Source organism: Leptopilina boulardi, unplaced genomic scaffold (genome assembly GCF_019393585.1).
Source record: "Leptopilina boulardi isolate dan_hultmark-lab unplaced genomic scaffold, ZJU_Lbou_2.1 LbouV2_172, whole genome shotgun sequence".
In the NCBI taxonomy this organism is placed as follows: Eukaryota; Metazoa; Arthropoda; class Insecta; order Hymenoptera; family Figitidae; genus Leptopilina; species Leptopilina boulardi.
Window position 1 is genome coordinate 791,306 of NW_026137721.1, and position 21,056 is coordinate 812,361.

The following is a 21,056-nucleotide window of genomic DNA, read 5'->3' on the forward strand; positions in this document are numbered from 1 at the left end:
TACACTCAAATAAATTTATAAAAAATTTCGAAAAATTAAAATTTCTAGATAATTGCTGAGATACACTCAAATTAAGTTCGGAAAAAATTTCGAAAAATTAAATTTGCTAGATAATCGTTCCGGAATACCACTAATAAAATAGTCAAAAAGTTCCGAACAAAAAATGTATGGCGGACTTTTTGATTGGTCCAGCGGATGCTGAGACACTCAAATTAAGTTCGGAAAAAATTTCGAAAAATTAAATTTGCTAGATAATCGTTCCGGAATAGCGCCAATAAAATAGGGAAAAAGTTTCGAACAAAAAATGTATGGTGCACTTTTAGATTGGTCCAGTGGATGCTGAGCTACAGTCAAATAAATTTATGAAAAAATTTCGAAAAATTAAAATTTCTAGATAATTGCTGAGATACACTCAAATTAAGTTCGGAAAAAATTTCGAAAAATTAAATTTGCTAGATAATCGTTCCGGAATACCACTAATAAAATAGTCAAAAAGTTCCGAACAAAAAATGTATGGCGGACTTTTTGATTGGTCCAGCGGATGCTGAGACACTCAAATTAAGTTCGGAAAAAATTTCGAAAAATTAAATTTGCTAGATAATCGTTCCGGAATAGCGCCAATAAAATAGGGAAAAAGTTTCGAAAAAAAAATGTATGGTGCACTTTTAGATTGGTCCAGTGGATGCTGAGCTACAGTCAAATAAATTTATGAAAAAATTTCGAAAAATTAAAATTTCTAGATAATTGTTCGGGAATACCGCCAAAGTCTTTAGCAAAAAGTAGCGAACAAAAAATGTATGGCGCACTTTTTGATTGGTCCAGCGGATGCTGAGCTACACTCACTAAAACTGGGAAAAAATTTTCGAAAAAAAAAATTTGCCTGATAATGACTCAGGAATAATGTCAAAAAATTGAGCAAAAAGTCTTTAACAAAAAAAGTATGGTGCACTTTTTGATTGGTCCAGCGGATGCTGAGCTATACTCACTAAAACTGGGAAAAAATTTTCGAAAAAAAGAATTTGCCAGATAATGACTCGGGAATAATGCCAAAAAATTGAGCAAAAAGTCTCGAACAAAAAATGTATGGCGCACTTTTTGATTGGTCCAGCGGATGCTGAGACACACTCAAATTAAGTTCGGAAAAAATTTCGAAAAATTAAATTTGCTAGATAATCGTTCCGGAATAGCGCCAATAAAATAGGGAAAAAGTTTCGAACAAAAAATGTATGGCGCACTTTTAGATTGGTCCAGCGGATGCTGAGCTACACTCACTAAAACTGGGAAAAAATTTTCGAAAAAAAAAATTTGCCAGATAATGATTCGGGAATAATGCCAAAAAATTGAGCAAAAAGTCTCGAACAAAAAATGTATGGCGCACTTCTTGATTGGTCCAGCGGATGCTGAGCTACACTCACTAAAACTGGTAAAAAATTTTCGAGAAAAAAAATTTGCCAGATAATGACTCGGGAATAATGCCAAAAAATTGAGCAAAAAGTCTCGAACAAAAAATGTATGGCGCACTTTTTGATTGGTCCAGCGGATGCTGAGATACACTCAAATTAAGTTCGGAAAAAATTTCGAAAAATCAAATTTGCAAGATAACTTCTCCGGAATACCACTAATAAAATAGTCAAAAAGTTCCGAACAAAAAATGTATGGCGGACTTTTTGATTGGTCCAGCGGATGCTGAGACACACTCAAATTAAGTTCGGAAAAAATTTCGAAAAATTAAATTTGCTAGATAATCGTTCCGGAATAGCGCCAATAAAATAGGGAAAAAGTTTCGAACAAAAAATGTATGGCGCACTTTTAGATTGGTCCAGCGGATGCTGAGCTACACTCACTAAAACTGGGAAAAAATTTTCGAAAAAAAAAATTTGCCAGATAATGACTCGGGAATAATGCCAAAAAATTGAGCAAAAAGTCTCGAACAAAAAATGTATGGCGCACTTTTTGATTGGTCCAGCGGATGCTGAGATACACTCAAATTAAGTTCGGAAAAAATTTCGAAAAATTAAATTTGCAAGATAACTTCTCCGGAATACCACTAATAAAATAGTCAAAAAGTTCCGAACAAAAAATGTATGGCGGACTTTTTGATTGGTCCAGCGGATGCTAAGACACACTCAAATTAAGTTCGGAAAAAATTTCGAAAAATTAAATTTGCTAGATAATCGTTCCGGAATAGCGCCAATAAAATAGGGAAAAAGTTTCGAACAAAAAATGTATGGCGCACTTTTAGATTGGTCCAGCGGATGCTGAGCTACACTCACTAAAACTGGGAAAAAATTTTCGAAAAAAAAAATTTGCCTGATAATGACTCAGGAATAATGTCAAAAAATTGAGCAAAAAGTCTTGAACAAAAAAAGTATGGTGCACTTTTTGATTGGTCCAGCGGATGCTGAGCTATACTCACTAAAACTGGGAAAAAATTTTCGAAAAAAAAAATTTGCCAGATAATGACTCGGGAATAATGCCAAAAAATTGAGCAAAAAGTCTCGAACAAAAAATGTATGGCGCACTTTTTGATTGGTTCAGCGGATGCTGAGCTACACTCAAAAAAAGTGGGAAAAATTTTCGAAAAATTAAATTTGTGAGATAATCATTCGGGAATACCGACAAAAAAATAGTCAAAAAGTTCCGAACTAAAAATGTATGGCGCACTTTTTGATTGGTCCAGCGGATGCTGAGACACACTCAAATTAAGTTCGGAAAAAATTTCGAAAAATTAAATTTGCTAGATAATCGTTCCGGAATAGCGCCAATAAAATAGGGAAAAAGTTTCGAACAAAAAATGTATGGTGCACTTTTAGATTGGTCCAGTGGATGCTGAGCTACAGTCAAATAAATTTATGAAAAAATTTTGAAAAATTAAAATTTCTAGTTAATTGTTCGGGAATACCGCCAAAGTCTTTAGCAAAAAATAGCGAACAAAAAATGTATGGCGCACTTTCTGATTGGTCCAGCGGATGATGAGCTACACTAGAAAACAAATTTGGAAAAATTTTTGAAAAATTAAATTTTCGAGATAATCTTTCGGGAATACCGCCATAGTGATTAGAAGAAAGTTCTGAACAAAAAATGTATGGCGCACTTTTTGATTGGTCCAGCGGATGCTGAGCTACACTCAAAAATAATTTGGAAAAATTTTCAAAAAATTAAATTCGCTAGATAATCTTTCGGGAATACCGCCATAGTGATTAGAAGAAAGTTCTGAACAAAAAATGTATGGCGCACTTTTTGATTGGTCCAGCGGATGCTGAGCTACACTCAAAAAAAGTGGGAAAAATTTTCGAAAAATTAAACTTGTGAGATAATTATTCGGGAATACCGCCATAGTGATTAGAAGAAAGTTCTGAACAAAAAATGTATGGCGCACTTTTTGAATGGTCCAGCGGATGCTGAGCTAAACTAGAAAACAAATTCGGAAAAATTTTTGAAAAATTAAATTCGCGAGATAATCTTTCGGGAATACCGTCATAGTGATTAGAAGAAAGTTCTGAATAAAAAATGTATGGCAAACTTTTTGATTGGTCCAGCGGATGCTGAGCTACACTCAAAAATAATTTAGAAAAATTTTCAAAAAATTAAATTCGCTAGATAATCTTTCGGGAATACCACCATAGTGATTAGAAGAAAGTTCTGAACAAAAAATGTATGGCGCACTTTTTGATTGGTCCAGCGGATGCTGAGCTACACTCAAAAAAAGTGGGAAAAATTTTCGAAAAATTAAACTTGTGAGATAATTATTCGGGAATACCGCCATAGTGATTAGAAGAAAGTTCTGAACAAAAAATGTATGGCGCACTTTTTGAATGGTCCAGCGGATGCTGAGCTAAACTAGAAAACAAATTCGGAAAAATTTTTGAAAAATTAAATTCGCGAGATAATCTTTCGGGAATACCGTCATAGTGATTAGAAGAAAGTTCTGAATAAAAAATGTATGGCAAACTTTTTGATTGGTCCAGCGGATGCTGAGCTACACTCAAAAATAATTTAGAAAAATTTTCAAAAAATTAAATTCGCTAGATAATCTTTCGGGAATACCGCCATAGTGATTAGAAGAAAGTTCGGAACAAAAAATGTATGGCGCACTTTTTGATTGGTCCAGCGGATGCTGAGCTAAACTAGAAAACAAATTCGGGAAAATTTTTGAAAAATTAAATTCGCGAGATAATCTTTCGGGAATACCACCATAGTGATTAGAAGAAAGTTCTGAACAAAAAATGTATGGCGCACTTTTTGATTGGTCCAGCGGATGCTGAGCTACACTCAAAAAAAGTGGGAAAAATTTTCGAAAAATTAAATTTGTGAGATAATCGTTCGGGAATACCGACAAAAAAATAGTCAAAAAGTTCCGAACTAAAAATGTATGGCGCACTTTTTGATTGGTCCAGCGGATGCTGAGACACACTCAAAAATAATTTGGAAAAATTTTCAAAAACTTAAATTTGGGAGACAATCGTTCCGGAATACCACCACAAAAATAGGGAAAAAGTTTCGAACAAAAAATGTATGGTGCACTTTTAGATTGGTCCAGTGGATGCTGAACTACACTCAAATAAATTTATGAAAAAATTTCGAAAAATTAAAATTTCTAGATAATTGTTCGGGAATACCGCCAAAGTCTTTAGCAAAAAGTAGCGAACAAAAAATGTATGGCGCACTTTTTGATAGGTCCAGCGGATGCTGAGCTACACTAGAAAACAAATTTGGAAAAATTTTCGAAAAATTAAATTTGCGAGATAATCGTTCCGGAATACCGCCAATAAAATAGGGAAAAAGTTTCGAACAAAAAATGTATGGCGCACTTTTAGATTGGTTTAGCGGATGCTGAGCTACACTAGTAAACAAATTTGGAAAATTTTCCGAAAAATTAAATTCGCGAGATAATGTCTCGGGAATAATGCCAAAAAATTGAGCAAAAAGTCTCGAACAAAAAATGTATGGGGCACTTCTTGATTGGTCCAGCGGATGCTGAGTTAGGTTAAGATAAATTTTTGGGATTTTTTGAATTTGTTAAATAACACAGCCCCACAAAAAAAAAAAAGTGTCATGTACTTTTGACCGGAATACCCTAACCCTATGTATTTTGACGCGCTGAACACGAATCCGAAGTCCGTTTTGATCCATCACGTCAGGATTTTTTTCTAACCTCAAAAAACATGTCGGATTTTGAGAAGTAGGCGATTTTTTTAAAAATTGACGTATTAACTTCAAACTTGGTATCTGGGGGTTTTTTGTGTCGCTGATTACGAATCTGAAGTTAGATTTTCAAATTCAAAAATGGCGGATCCAATATGGCGGAGGAATTTTGAAAAAATTTTAAGATTTACTTCAAACTTGGTATCTAGGGGTTTTTTGGGTCGCTGATTACGAATCTGATGTCAGTTTTCAAAAATTGATAATGGCGTATCTAATGTGGCCGATAGAAGTCCATGTTGGATATGCCATTTTGAATTTTTGAAATCTGACATCAGATTCGTAATCAGTGACCCAAAAAACCCCCAGATACACTATTGCACATTAATTTTTGAAAAATTTCGTAAAATAATGTCCCCTTACCAAAAAAAATTCAAGGGGTATTTCCTCCCCATAAAACAGCTTTTGGGGAAAAACAAAACATACGTGTCAAATTGTTTTCAAAAAACTACAAAACTGCCAAGTTTCAGAACAATCGGCGTATGGCACTTCCCTAGTGTTACTTGTCAGCAACTTAGAAAACCTGTAGATACCAAATTTCATAATAATCTGACAATTTTTTAAAAATAATTCCTTAATATTGAATCAGACATATCGAATTTCGGAAATCTGACATCAGATTCGTAATCAGCGACCCAAAAAACCCCTAGATACCAAGTTTGAAGTAAATCCTAAATTTTTTTCAAAATTCGTCCGCCATATTGGATCCGCCACTTTGGATTTTGAAAATCTAACTTCAGATTCGTAATCAGCGACACAAAAAACCCCCAGATACCAAGTTTGAAGTTAATACATCAATTTTTAAAAAAATCGCCTACTTCTCAAAATCCGACATGTTTTTTGAGGTTAGAAAAAATCCTGACGTGATGGAGCAAAACGGACTTCGGATTCGTGTTCAGCGCGTCAAAATACATAGGGTTAGGGTATTCCGGTCAAAAGTACATGACACTTTTTTTTTTTGTGGGGCTGTGTAATCGCTCGGCAATTTAGATTTTTATTCTTGGTTTCAAATATGAAAAAAGGAGGAATATTAGATTTTTTAAATTAAGTATACTTTGTCGTATCCCCTAAATAAAGAATGGAAATTATTGAAAAAAAGTTTTTTAAAAAATTATTTGTTGTAAAGATTGTAAAGATTTTTTTTGTGGTTTGAAACTTTTTCTGAAATAAAAAATGATTTCTGTTTAAAATTTTGAAAAAATGATTTTGTTTGGTACAAGAAATCTCGCTGTTCTTTTCATTTAGTATAACTTATCGCCGAAATAATAGAAATAAAGCAATAAGTAGTAAATTAGTGTATTTAATTCGCAGTTCATTGAGTGGCCACTTGCTCGAATTGGAGCTTTTTACTGGAGCACTAAACAATTCAAGCAACGTCTGTGTATGCACCGTCATCTTTGTTTTCATATTCATTAAACGGGTGTTAAATTAATAATTATTAATAAAAATTATTTAAATAATTAATAACATTTGAAGTAATGAAGATAAACCGTCAATTCTTTTTTTGTTTAAAAGATTATCTAATTCTGCGTGAAAAGAAGAATATTAAGTATTACTGGGAATCGAAAATTAATTATAAAATGTTATTTTGAGGAAGACTGAAAAATTATTAATTATTTAAATAATTTTTATTATTAATTATTAATTTAACACCCGTTTATCCAAAATAGTTCATATAGGCCTCGTTGGATGCTTATTATTAACACCACTATCACTACAATTTACCGAATTTTAAGAAAAATCCGAGACATGACCCTGTATTCTCATATGAAATGCTTAATATATGAGGCAAAATTCCTGAAATGTTCGAACAAAAAATTAAAAGTTCTCGAATTTAATCCATACTTTTCTAAAATGTTGTTATTGTTGGTGAAAGTTTAAAAATCAATTATTATTGAATTTAATAAAATAGTTTTTCAATTACAACGTTTTTAATTTTTGACTTTTGAAAAAAAAATTTTTTCAATGTACAATATTTATAAGTAGAATGCATAAAAGTTAACATATATGTAATGATATTTAAAGCTTTTTTGACGGGCTACACGCTGTTAATAAATTTTTTTTTTTTTAAATAACATTTGACCTTGAAATTCAAGGTCAAAATGTCAATTTACGTTTATCTCAAAATCGGATTTTTTAAAATTATTTTTAACTATCTCAATGGAAAGCTTGACTAATTTCCTACAAAACATGTAATTTTCAGAGTGGGATCTTTTAAAGTTTTTGAGATATTAATTAATTAATTAATTATTGTTTATAACAAATCAAATATTTTACAAACGAATAAAGTTACCGTAATTCTGAAGTTAGTAATTGAAAGTTAACGTAATTCCGCATCCAACGATCCCTATATGAAGTATTTTGGATAAATAGATTGTTAATAAACAATTAGTTAAGATTGCAATTGTTTATTAACAATCTACTTATCCAAAATACTTCATATAGGGCTCGTTGGATGCGGAATTACGTTATCTTTCAATTACTAACTTCAGAATTACGGTAACTTTATTCGTTTGTAAAATATTTCATTTGTTATAAACATTAATTAATTAATTAATTAATATCTCAAAAACTTTAAAAGATCCCACTCTGAAAATTACATGTTTTGTAGGAAATTAGTCAAGCTTTCCATTGAGATAGTTAAAAATAATTTTAAAAAATCCGATTTTGAGATAAAGGTAAATTAACATTTTGACCTTGAATTTCAAGGTCAAATGTTATTTAAAAAAAAAAATTTTATTAACAGCGTGTAGCTCGTCAAAAAAGCTTTAAAAATCATTATATATATGTTAACTTTTATGCATTCTACTTATAAATATTGTACATTGAAAAAATTTTTTTTTTCAAAAGTCAAAAATTAAAAACGTTGTAATTGAAAAACTATTTTATTAAATTCAATAATAATTGATTTTTAAACTTTCACCAACAATAACAACATTTTAGAAAAGTATGGATTAAATTCGAGAACTTTTAATTTTTTGTTCGGACATTTCAGGAATTTTGCCTCATATAGGTATCAGTTGAAATTATTTTCTTTTCAATTTTTTCTAATTTTTTCTTTTTTTAATATGTTATGTATAAATAAAAATCGATATTTACTGCATTAATGTTCCAACCGTGAATGTAATTAAAATATGATGGAGCTTGTGTCATGAAAGTCAAAAAGCCCCAGGTACCACCGTACTGAGCAATAATTGCAATCCAAAGAGGTCCTGAAGATAAAATTCTTCTCCATGGAACTTTTTCATCTCGATTCGATATAGGAAGACTCTCGATAATGTCACATTTTTCCCTTGACGAAATTCGTGGATGTTGAGACGGTGAATCAAACACCAAAAAATGCCAAAAGACAAACCTTCGTAACATTTTTTTAATATATTAATTTCTACTTTTGTTTTTTTATTGTTGTAAATTTTCAAAAGGTTTAAGAAAAAAATTGATTTCAATGTATTTGACCACGATAACAGTAAATTGTGGAGTATTATTATTAATTAATTTAATACCTTATATAGTTTACTTCGTGAATTTAAAAAAATTGATTTGTTTCAGTATTTTTTATTTTTTTAAGCTATTTTTTTTATTAAAATTCAATTTTTTTAAGTAGATGAATATTTTATCTTTAATGTTGAAAATCTGGTTTTAATTTTAAAAAAATTTGCTTTTTTAAAAAATTATTCGAATTGATAGGAAAAAAATTACGTATGATATACAATATATTTACCAAATTATGCCAAGAATTGAAGTTACATAAAATGCAGCTTGCCAATTAAACCAAGTAATTACTAAAGCACACAAGGGATAAGTAATTGCAGCACCCACCGAACTTCCTGAAATCGTAAATTTTCTAATTACATAAATAATTATTATCAGCCTGTTATATTTTTTAATTACAAAGCTCAAGTACGCAATGTTTATGATAAACGATTTTTAAAGAAATAATTTTTTTGAATTAAAAAATTCTATAATTTTTTGTCTAAAACATATTTTTTTTATACAATTTGTTGATTAATGAAAACTACAAAAAATATATTTTTCGGCAAAAAATTATAGAATTTTTCAATTTAAAAAATTATTTCTTTAAAAATCGTTTATCATAAATGTTACATACTTAAGATTCGTTTTTAATTTTTAATTGTCTTATACCTAAATAACTGCTGACAAATTTACTTCGTTCATGAGGTGGAATCCATCTGGCAGTCATATCGTGCATAGCAGGCCAAATTACACCCTGAAAATAAATTTTTTGTCTTGTCAGAAAACAAATTTACTCTATAATCATTATTAATATTATTCTGGGCGCAATAGAAATAAAAATTTCTTTCTTTTATGTTCAAAAAAGGAAAAATATTTTTTTTTAACGCATAATAATTATTTTGGCCTTTTTAACAATATAGTTTTAAAAAATATTTTTCAAATTATTTTCTTCTCTTAATATTTAATAAAGTAAGTTATAAAATTATACAATAATAAAATGCTTGGTCTGTCTTTCTGTCTTAACTTGAAGTTGGCCTTTTCTGATTTCACGTGTTTTTTTGAATAGTAATCTTATGACGTGTCAAATTTTGACAATTCTTTTTCTCATTTTTGCCAAAGTTGTATAATTGTGTTTCCAAATTTCGGAATAAGTTTCTTTAAAATTCCAAATTCGAAAATTCAATTCACGAAGCTAAAGTACACAACGTTTACCAACGAAATTTTTTTTAAAGTTTTATATTGATTCAAAAATTGTATACAAATAAAAAAAAAATTTATGATGAGAAAAAAAATGCGCCAGGAAATTTCGTACAAGATAGTAATTTGAAAAAAATTTATTTTTAACAATTAATTTTTAAGGTACCAGGGGCCAACGAATACCTATTAAATATTAATTATAAAAACACAGGCCTCGAATCAAGTCGTTTTAGTCAATTTATATTCCAAAAAAAAGTGGATTTGTTTTTTATTTTAACAAAAATATTTTACAGATTTTTAAATAAAAAAATTTTTTTTACTAATAATCCTTTTCGAAGGGTTAAAGTTGAAATTTTTAGAAATAATTAAATTTCAAAAGTTATTGTTAATTTTCAAACAATTATTAAATTTTACAGAACTAAAAATAATTTATCAAACAATTTTTGGAAAACTTTTTTTAAATTTAATGGAATTTTCAAAGATTTAAAATTGTGATTTTTGAAATTAATTGAAACTTTAAGTGTTTTGTAATTAAAATTTTAGATGATTTCACTAAAAATTTATTAGAAAATGCGGACAAAATACAATAATTTGAAAATCATTTTTAATTGAAAAATGGTTTCAGATAGTTGAATTTTTAAAGAATATTATTAAAATAGTTAAAAATAATTGAATTTCCTTAGAGTTATAATTGAAATTATTAAATTTCAAAAAAAAAAATTTTCGATGGAAAATTTTAGAAATAATTAAATTTTAGATGCTTTTAAATTCAAATTATTGAAAATTCAATTAATTTTGAATTCAAATTTTTGAGAATAAAGAAATTTTATTTGATTTTAAATTGAAAATTTTTGGGAAATAATTGAATTTTAATTGAAATTTTGGATAATAATTTAATTTAAGTTCATTTTTTATTGAAAATTTGGATAATTAATTTTGAATAGAAATTTTAGAAAATAATTGAATTTTATTTAATTTTAAATTGAAAACTTGGTAAATAATTAAATTTTAAATTGAAAATTTTAGATAATTATTGGATTTTTAATTGATTTTGAATTAAAATTTCGGGTAATAATTGAATTTTAGTTTATTTTTAATTGAAATTTTTAAAAAATAATTCAATTTTATTGTGATATTTTTTTTTAAAATTATAAACAATTGTTAAATTTCATAAAAATTTTAATTGAAAAATAATTTTGATATATTTAAATTAGTGATGTATTTCATTAAAATTATTAAAAATAATTAATTTAGTGAAGAATCATTTTAGTTCAAAATTTTTTAAATAATTGAATTGAAGAAGATCTGAAGAAGATCTACATTTTATACTAAAAAGAATGTATTTTATTTACATTTTTTTTCAAATGTAAAAAAAAATTTCGCATTTTATTAAAATAAGTCGATAAAAGTCGTATTTTTGAAAAAAGTCGTATAATCCGAGGCCTGTAAACATATAATTTTCATTATTATCATTTAATATGTAATAATATTCTAATAAATTAAATTATTATTGATAATATTAATCTTTAATTTCTTTATAACAAACAATTGAACACTCAATTTGCCGCGCTTGCGCGCGTTTAATTAATAAATAAATTATTAAAAAAAGATCTTTTTATAATTTATAAAAAATAATAGAAATAGTAAATTTTTAATAATTAATTATAATATTTTATTATTATTATTGTTATTATTATTATTATTACCATATATTTTATTACGTATATTATATAATAAAATTTGTGAAACTTACAGCAACGAAACCTTGAATGACTCGGAGAAATACTAAAGCATAGAGATGATAATTGGTTGCAAATGGAATCATTAATCCCATCAATGCTGTGAGTAAATTGGCCCAGCCAAAAATGATCTTTGTACCATAACGACGAGCCAGCAAACCTCCAGGAAGTTGTGACAACCAATGGAGCCAATAATATGATCCAAGGGCCAAACTTTGCTCATATTCATTCCATTTGAACCTGTCCTCAAACTGAGAAAATCAATCTCTTGTCAAATGGATCAAAAAGGTCAAATTTTTTCCAATTTTTAGTTTTTCTTCAATAATTTTTATTTATTTTCTTTAATTTTCTTTGTTATTTTAATAATTTTACAGTACAAATTAAAATGTTTTTTATTTTTTTCAAACTTTTTACACAATTTTTAATATTTTTCATCGACAATTTTTTTTAAACACTTTTTTCATCAATTCTGAACAATCGTATAAATTTTAAAAAAAATTTAATTTTTCCAAAAAATAAAATTTCTAAAAAAAAGTGGCATGTAAAATTAATTTTTCAATTTTCCATAATGGAATATGATTCTAGGTTCGAAAAAAGGTGGAAAAAAAATTGACAACAATGTAAATTTTGAAATTTCACTGGTAATTCGTTTAAAATTAAACTTTTTATACAATTTTTAATATTTTTTATCGACAATTTTTTTTTACACTTTTTTTTTTTTTAATGATTTTGAACAATTAATCGTGTGGATTTTAAAATTTTTTTCAAAAAATAAAATTTCTAAATTTGTCAAAAATACATTTTTTTTTTAAATTTTTGATAACTTAACTAACTGTTAATGTACGAAAAAATGTTTACCAAATATTCGGAAGATTGTGTTGTTGTTATTGTTGTTAAAGTTTGAGAAATTTGAGTTTCATTATACTCTAATGGAAATCCACATTTGATGGCAGCTGCTGCATGTGAATGTGGTACAACCATTGCAACAATGGCGAGATTCAAATTGATCCTTAACATATAATTCATTGCAAAACCACAAAACACCAAAATCCACAGGACACTTTGACATGAGATACATTCTTTTTTTTCTTTAAAAAAAAAAACCAAATTGAAACAACTTTTTTTTTCAATTTATTAAACTTCCAAAGATTAATGAACTCCAAGTATTATATGTATACTATATATATTCACTTTTCTTTTTATCTTATCGAAATTCAAAGACAATGTTTATTTTAAATTATAACATTTCCAGACAGTTTGATTATGATTATTTTTCATTATTTCCTTTTCATATAATAAGAGAAATTTTTCCAAGTTTCTATTTTTTATTCGAAGAAAAAAAAATTACAAAGAAAATTTTTTATTGAAATCAAAATTTTATTCGAATTTGAAATTTTTAATTTAGTTACTGTTTGAAAGTAACTTTTAACATTTTCTTTTTTATAATAATAAATTTTAAAGAAAATTCGTTTTGATATTTTACTATGTTTACTAATTGAAAAAATTTTAAATTATTATTATTATTATTTTTTTTTTAGTAGGTTCTAAATAGTGGATTTTGATAAAAAAAAATAGAGAAAATAGATATTAGAAATTTCTTTATGATGAATGGCCTTAACAATGATTTGAACTACGATTACATTATTTGATTTCTCTGATAGTGAATCAACCTCATGTGTCCTTCAATTAGATTACTCTGCATTGAATATTTTATTTCAAAACTTAGTCAAACGGTTCTATTAAATAATTCGAAAAAAATTAAATTTCCACAATAAGAAACAATATTTATTTATTCCAATTATTTTCGAAATTATTTCAAAAACGAATGACAAATTTCTATCTAGGTTTATATTATTTTGTTTTATAAGAAATTTTTCTTTCACTAATATCAGTAAAATTATTATAAAAAATAATTTTTTTTTTTTTATAAAAGTGAAAACCACACAATATTGATAAAAATATTTCACTCACCTTTAGTCATTTTTTCAGTAGTAATAAAAAAAATATTTCTTTTAAATTTTACTAATTTTCTTTATTTATTTTTAAATATCACTAAAATTTTCTTAATTTACGAAAATAAAAATATCAAAATTATTGATGCACCAATTTCTCGAGCCCTTGCGAATCCATTTAATAATTAGATATTTTTTTTTTCTAATTTCCACTTTCATTTGATATTTTCGAATAAAATGAAATTTTAAATTTAGATAAAATTTTTTCCTCTTTTTATTTAGAATTGAGAGAAAATTGTCTATATTTTCAAAAAAAAAATAATAATTTTTTTTCACACAATAAATTCTATGAAATTGAAAGAATTTGTTAAATTTCGCTCACCTACATTTTTTTTTCTTTAAAATGACTGGTGGATTTTTTTTATTAAAAGTATTTCCTTCTTTTTTTTTTTTTTTTTTTTTTGTTCAAATCACTATATAATCACATGTAGATTCGCAAGGGCAATAAAGAGAACACTGTGTGACTGTTCTTCACTCGGATCGGTTCGATCCGAAACGTAATGAGACGCATCATCATCATCATCAACATTTTGTGCTTATAATTTGTGAAAATAAAAAATTCTGATAAAAAAAAAAAATGTCGAGGAAGTTGATTCCCAGTTTTCAGGTAGAGATAACTAATTAAATATCTTTTTTCAACCTTCAGCTTTATTTGTCAACGAATATGAGAATAGAAATTTGTCGTTGACAACAATCATATTTCAAAGATATAGTGTAAAATAGACTTCAAAAGATTTATCTCTTGAAATTACATTTCTTTCCTATGATTTAGAAAAAAAATCTTTTAATGATGCATTGATTAAATTTGCTCATATTAGTTTCCACTGGATTTTACAAAATAAACTTTATGATGAGTATAAAGTATTTTTAATTAATTTGAATAAATAAAATATGATTTTTTAAATTTATTTATTTAGAGAAAATAAATGGTTCAACTAAATTTATTTTTTTAAAATTTTATTTACATAATAATTTAGTCAAAAGAAAATTTCTATTATATTAATATTTTATTATAAATTTATTTATTGAAAAAATATTTCCTATTCTTTTTTACTTCCTCGTGGAGGAAGCTTCGTAGTCCTTTCGTTTATAAAACTTTTCAAAGTGGCGGAAACAAATTTTTTTCTTTATAGAAACATGGTATATGAGATCCTGATCAATTGTCCGGATGTATGTATGTGTGTGTGTATGTGTATGTGTATGTGTGTGTGTGTGTGTGGATCCCTTTTTTGTTTAGAAAATAACTTTAACAGGTTTTAATGGATTTAGATAAAATTTAGTAGGCTCATTTATCATATTAATATCTCAAATCTGACCAAAGGATTTTAAAAAATAACCCAAAAAAATTTTATCGTCTTTTTTCCAAAAATTTTTTTTTAATTAAAAAAATTTTTAAATAGAAAAATTTAAGGTTATATATAATAAAATCGTATTCCTGACGTCAAGACGAATCGATTGTTGAATCTACATTGTTGAAATCAAAAAATTGGGCCCCGGGCCCAATGTTGGGCCCTACAATGAAAAAAGTAGTTTTCTTAAATGAGACCACTAATTTTGAATATCAAATTCGTAATCCTCATAAAATTCTGCGTTCAGACATGTTCAGACATATTTGCAAGTTTCCATACTTTTGGAACACCCTGTATAAAGTATACATTTGAGGGAAATTTAAAGAGTTAATGAAAGTTAAAAAATCAAAATCACATTTTGGCAATAAAATTTTGCTTTTTCTACGAGGAAGTAAATTTTTTTGCTGATCGTAAATAGGAAGCAAAATGTTCATGTAATGAACATCTGAATTTACAACTTGTTTTATTTATCAAAAATTGTAGAAAAATTTCTGAATATGCTGTAGAAAAATTCATTTACCTTATTTTTATGAAAAAAAGAACTCATAAAAAATGTTTTAAAACATCAAACTTTTTTTTTATCAATTCTTTTCGCTTTTATTATATTTCAACAATCTTTTTGTTCAATGTGCCAATCATTTTGAAATTTTTTCATTTATGTCTTTTTAAACAAATATTATAATATTAAAAATTTTATTATACCTGTTTAAGGGCATCCGGGAGAAAATAATGGTTTTGTAGATTTGTTCTCATTTGAAAAAGATAGAATATTTTAGGTTGTAATTTTTTGGAAATAATAGAGGAAGGTCTTCTCGGAATTTTGAATAATCTTGATAAATCCCAGATAGCACGGAAACTTGCAGCAAGCTTGTGGCAAGTTCACTGTGCAAGCTTGTCTGAGCTAGCTAAATGTCCCACCCAGGGCAAGCTTGCCGTGAAAGCTTGCTGTAAGCTTTCCAGGAAATGTTGGTGCAATCTTGCCATGAAAGATTTCTACAATATTGCTGCAAGCATACTAAGAATACTTCCAATTTAATGGAAGATACTTCCAATTTAATGACAAATATTATAAACAAATTTATGGAACCCCCATGGGCTCATCAATTTCGGGATTATTTGCGGATATTGTTATGAGTGATCTTGAAGAAATGTGTCTAAGTAGGTTATCTTATGTACCAATATTCTTTTTTCGTTACGTGGATGATGTCTTTACTTGTATCCCGGATGATGGAATTGATGAAACTCTGGAGATTTTCAATTCCTATAATGAACGTTTACAGTTTACATATGAGATTGAAAACAATAATTCTATTAGCTTTCTTGACGTACTACAAAATAATATCTTAATTACTGACTGGTTTACTAAACCTACATTTTCAGGACGCTTCTTAAATTTCCAATCTCATCACCCGATTTCACAAAAAATTGCTATTGTTTATAATTTAATTGATAGGGCAATTAAACTTTCTAATGTTATTTTCCATGATAAAAATATTGAGATTGTTAAAAGATTATTGTTAGAAAATGGCTATCCCCTTAATTTTGTTAAGAAACATATTAAAAAACGACTCCATGTTATTAATGCAAACCAAAATAAACCTAACATGGAAATACACTATCGTCGTGCTAAAAAAATTGTTTTACCTTTTTCGGAAGATATTTTTTACAAAACATCTAATTTATTACAAGATCTAAATATTTTAACGATTCCGAAAATAAACAATAATAACAGTTATGTAAAAAAAGGCAAAGACGTAACCAAAAAAACTAAAAAAACAAATTGTGTATATAAATTAAAATGTAAGGATTGTCTTGCGAGTTATGTGGGAGAGTCAAAGAGAATGCTTGGAGTGAGAATTGAGGAACATAAAAAATCTAAGACAAATGTCATAGCTCTACATAGACAAGAACGTAATCATGAATTTGATTGGAATGACATCTCGATTCTTGACAATGAACCGGTTTGGCGAAAAAGGCTAATTTCTGAAATGATACATATTGGGTTACAAAAGAAACCACTAAACAAAAAAGATGATATTAAAAATTTAAATAAAAACTATATTAATTTCTTTTCTAATAAAAATTGAAAAAAAGTTATGATAAGGGTGAAGAGGGTTTTATTTATTCATTTTAAAAAATTTTCTTTATTTTTAATTATATCTCTTACAAAATTTTAAATGGTAATATTGATTCAAATTTCAGAAACTAGTCTTCACTATCAAATGTATCAAAATGTTATTACTTTATATACACCTACCATGGGTTCATTGACCTAAAAATGTACACTTGCTTTTCTTTTTCGTCTAAGACTGTTGTTTCCCAGTTAGTTTGTCAGTTGACGTCGATGTAATGTCACGTAAACAAAATCTTTCTGACACTCGTTTTTACGGTAAATAATTTTTATACTTTTATATTTTAATTAACCGTACAAAAAGAAAAATGTAAAATAACGATTTGTATTTAAATATTATAATAAAATTTTCAGTTTCTGAAGAGGGCGGTTGTACCGTCGAAACGTTAAAAAAGGATTTTAATTTTATTTTGTTGACTTGGAGGATTGATATATTCCTATATATGTATTCATACTAAGAATGATTGCGGCAAGCTTGCCGTGAAAGATTGCTGTAATCTTGCTACGTAAGGTTGCAGGAGTATTTCAACAAGCTTCTGGAAAGGTGGCTGCAAGCTTGCTGCAATTTTTAAAAAATACATTTTAAATTTAAAAAAAATTTATTTGTTTTCTAAATTTGAAAATCCTTGTGACGTTTATTATTATTAATTATTTGTTACGGAAAGCCAAAAAAATGGCACTAATGTATGTAACTGACTGTTACATTGTGGCAGGGGGGGGGGGTTGAAATTTCCAAAAAGAATCGTTACTTATTTTTTGAACAGTCCCTTAATTCTTAAGTAATTATTATTAATTATTGACATTATTATTGATATCAATAATTATAATAATATAATAATTAATAATAATAAAATTCACGGAAACTTAGATTCCTCATAGAAAATTTCTTTATTAATAAAGCATGAAGTTATAGTGGAAACAGTATAGAAGACATTCCTGTACAGTGTATAGTATAATTTACTATACACTGTATAGTAACGACTTCTATACATTGTATTGCAAAATATACTATACAGCGTATAGCAAAGATTGCGATATGCTATATAGTAGAATTAACTATACACTGTATTGTAACGATTAATATACACTGTAAAGTAGAATTTATTACACACTGTATAGTGACGATTGGTATACACTGCGTATATTGTAGAATTTACTATACAGTGTATAGAAATTATTGCTGTACATTGTATAGTAGAAATTGCTCTACTGTATTTTAACATTACTTTACGTTAGTTATAGTAGTTTAAAAGCAACATATTTCTAATTTGAAAATATTTTTAATTATTTTTTTAATATTTGGATAAATGAAATTCAATTAAACATAAACTCCGTCAAACGAAATTTTCTTGACAAACTTGGATATATGAATCAAATTTTTTTAATTAGAAGACTGTTGACCTGTGTAATTCCGATAAATTAAATTTCCTAGGAATAAAATTTATCATTAAATTAATTTCTATTTAATAATGATTATCACTCGAATAATATTTTATCAACTAAAAATTTTGTCATTTATAAAGTTCATGTTTCAAAAAATTTAATTCTTATTAATTAAAATTAATTATTAATTGGTTTATAAAAAATTTACAATTGAGCTGCCGGATCAAAGAAGGGCACATAACCCATTTAAAATACATTAGTTATGTGCCCTTCTTTGATCCGGCAGCTCAATTAGTACAAGTTGCATACATACAGTTTTTACAATTAATAATGATAACTATTTATTAATAATTATTTGTTAATAATTAATTATTATTTTTTATTTTCCGTATGACTTCTCTTGATTTCTTTTTTGTAAGAAGTTTTGACAAACCCTTTTGAGGTTATGTAAAAAATTTTTTTTCAAAAAAATTTTTTTCAAATTGTTTTTCAAAAAAACCTGATCGTTTGTCTTGTTTTGTTTTTTTCTGATGAGGATATAGAATACTGTGTCGAAACGCGTCAAATTTTGATGTAATTAAATAAATATTTAAGCCAATAGGACACAAAATTTAAAAAGACATCTTCTCTCTATTAAAAATGGCTTAAAATAAAGAAGTATTTACTTCATACATTATTAATTATTAATAATTATTTATTATTAATAATTTTTATGGTTAATATGTCCGTCATTTTTTCCCCTATTTATACATGTGTTTTTATTTCATAAATTTTTTAATTTGTACAAATTTTCATGGCACACACATAATAAATATTATTTTTTAATTTTAGAAATAATAAAAATGACTCTTTGGTCAAGCTTGATATTAATAAAATAATGAAATGTCACAATGATTATTAAAATAGTTAATAAAAATAATGAAATAAACAATTTATTATTAAAATAATAAAATAAAATTTAGTATCATTAGTTAGTTATAATAAAATCATTAATATTCTTCACTGTTTATTTGTATTAAAATATAAATTTCTGTGATTTTATTTTAAAAATTTAGTTGAAATTAAAAGTTTTTAATTAGTGTAGAAAATGCAAATATTTTATTGTTATTATTATTAAAAAATGTGTGTCATGAAAAATTTGTAGAAAATTTGTTAAATAAATACACATGTATAAACAAGAAAAAAACATGTGGAATTATTAACCATAATAATAATAATAATAATAATAATAATAATTTTTTGCGAAGGAATAATAGTTAATAACAATTTAATAAAAATATTAATAATAGAAAAAATAAATTAATAACATAAAGGTGACTATAAAGGTGCTTTTATAGCACTGTACTGTCTATTGGAGCGAATGTGACACGCGGCGCGTATTCTTTAAAAATTGCATAACATAATTGCATAACAATAAAAAATAATTAAACAATAAATAATTGTTAAAGTTTTTATGATTTTTTCGGTTTCAGCAGACCCAAATGAACTTGTATAAAAAATTGCAAGTTAATGCATTAACATTTGACTTCAAAACAACGATTAATGTTTAAAAATTTAATTAAATTTGAAAAAAAAATTTTGGTGTTTTTAATTTAATTAATATTGGTTCTACAAAAAAAGTATTCGGGAAAAAAGTTGTTTTTTTATTCCCTACAAGATAGTGTTTTCAAAAAATTAAAATTTTGAATTTTAATTTTTCACTATTTTTGATGCGTCGAATTACCATAAGGGCGATGTTTCGAACGCGAATCGAGTTATTTGATTGACCTGCTCATATATGCATGTAATCGTGAAATTCTAAGGAATGCGAATATGTTAAAAGAAAATTAAAAATGTTTATGATTAAAAATTTTATAGTTTTTTGGAAAAACTCATTAAGAGCCATAAACTATAAGTGTCATTCGGCTCAACGATAACGACACCTCGGCTCCTCGCGGTGCCTTATTCACTCGAGTTATGAATTTAGGCCCGGCCGGTAGAGTGGGGGTATACCACTTCCCCTTACGGGAGTGAAACGGCTACTGCCCATTTTGAGTAAGAGTACGCGTTAATTGAACTTATAGTAATTATATATATTTTGTATACTAATATTTTCAGTTAATCGTGTTAATAAATTCTAGTTATGTTTATTTCAATTGTGTTTATGAGTTTCTTTCTTTGGATTTTAATTTGGTCGACGATTCCTTATCTGTGGCGTTTCCGAGCGACATTGTTGGCGCCAAGCTGTCTACGAAAGGTTCATTACATTCAAATCTACGGCGTCGATATAGTTATCCTTGACGGGATTCCCCCTTTGATTGTGTTTTTTAAGATTTTGAAGGAATTGTGTTAGTATTGGAAAAAATGCGCGATTATTATTTAAATTTAATACATTTAAATAATTAGCTTTTTAATTAATAATTCCCCGTTACAATATTAATTGTAGTATTTTTTCTGTAGTCTCGAGTTACAATTTTTCATCTCTTTCAAACATTATAAAAATTACGTCAGATCGAGTGCACTGATGTAAACTTTAGTTATTTGAAAATCATGTGATTTGGCAATATATATATATACGTTTATAAAGTTA

At 26.9% G+C, this 21,056-nt stretch overlaps 2 protein-coding genes across 3 annotated transcripts in view; one reads left to right on the forward strand and one right to left on the reverse strand.

Moving 5' to 3' along the window:
- The window catches only part of LOC127277616 (sialin), a 26,436-nt gene extending 12,583 nt beyond the window's left edge, over positions 1-13,853 (reverse strand). Inside the window, exons 1-6 of the mRNA XM_051298899.1 lie at positions 13,584-13,853; positions 12,471-12,700; positions 11,627-11,863; positions 9,346-9,430; positions 8,924-9,029; positions 8,302-8,557 (exon numbers count right to left, since the gene is read on the reverse strand). Of these exons, the coding sequence (XP_051154856.1) occupies positions 8,302-8,557; positions 8,924-9,029; positions 9,346-9,430; positions 11,627-11,863; positions 12,471-12,700; positions 13,584-13,593 (924 nt within the window). The 5' untranslated portion in view covers positions 13,594-13,853. The remainder of the gene's footprint in view (positions 1-8,301; positions 8,558-8,923; positions 9,030-9,345; positions 9,431-11,626; positions 11,864-12,470; positions 12,701-13,583) is intronic.
- LOC127277617 (uncharacterized) overlaps positions 11,824-21,056 on the forward strand; it is a 20,408-nt gene continuing 11,175 nt past the window's right edge. Inside the window, exon 1 of one of the 2 annotated variants that reach the window (XM_051298901.1) lies at positions 11,824-11,900. The gene's annotated coding sequence lies outside the window, so the exon portion shown is untranslated. Of the gene's footprint in view, positions 11,901-14,025; positions 14,232-21,056 lie in introns of those variants that run through there. The other variant, XM_051298900.1, reaches the window with a different exon arrangement.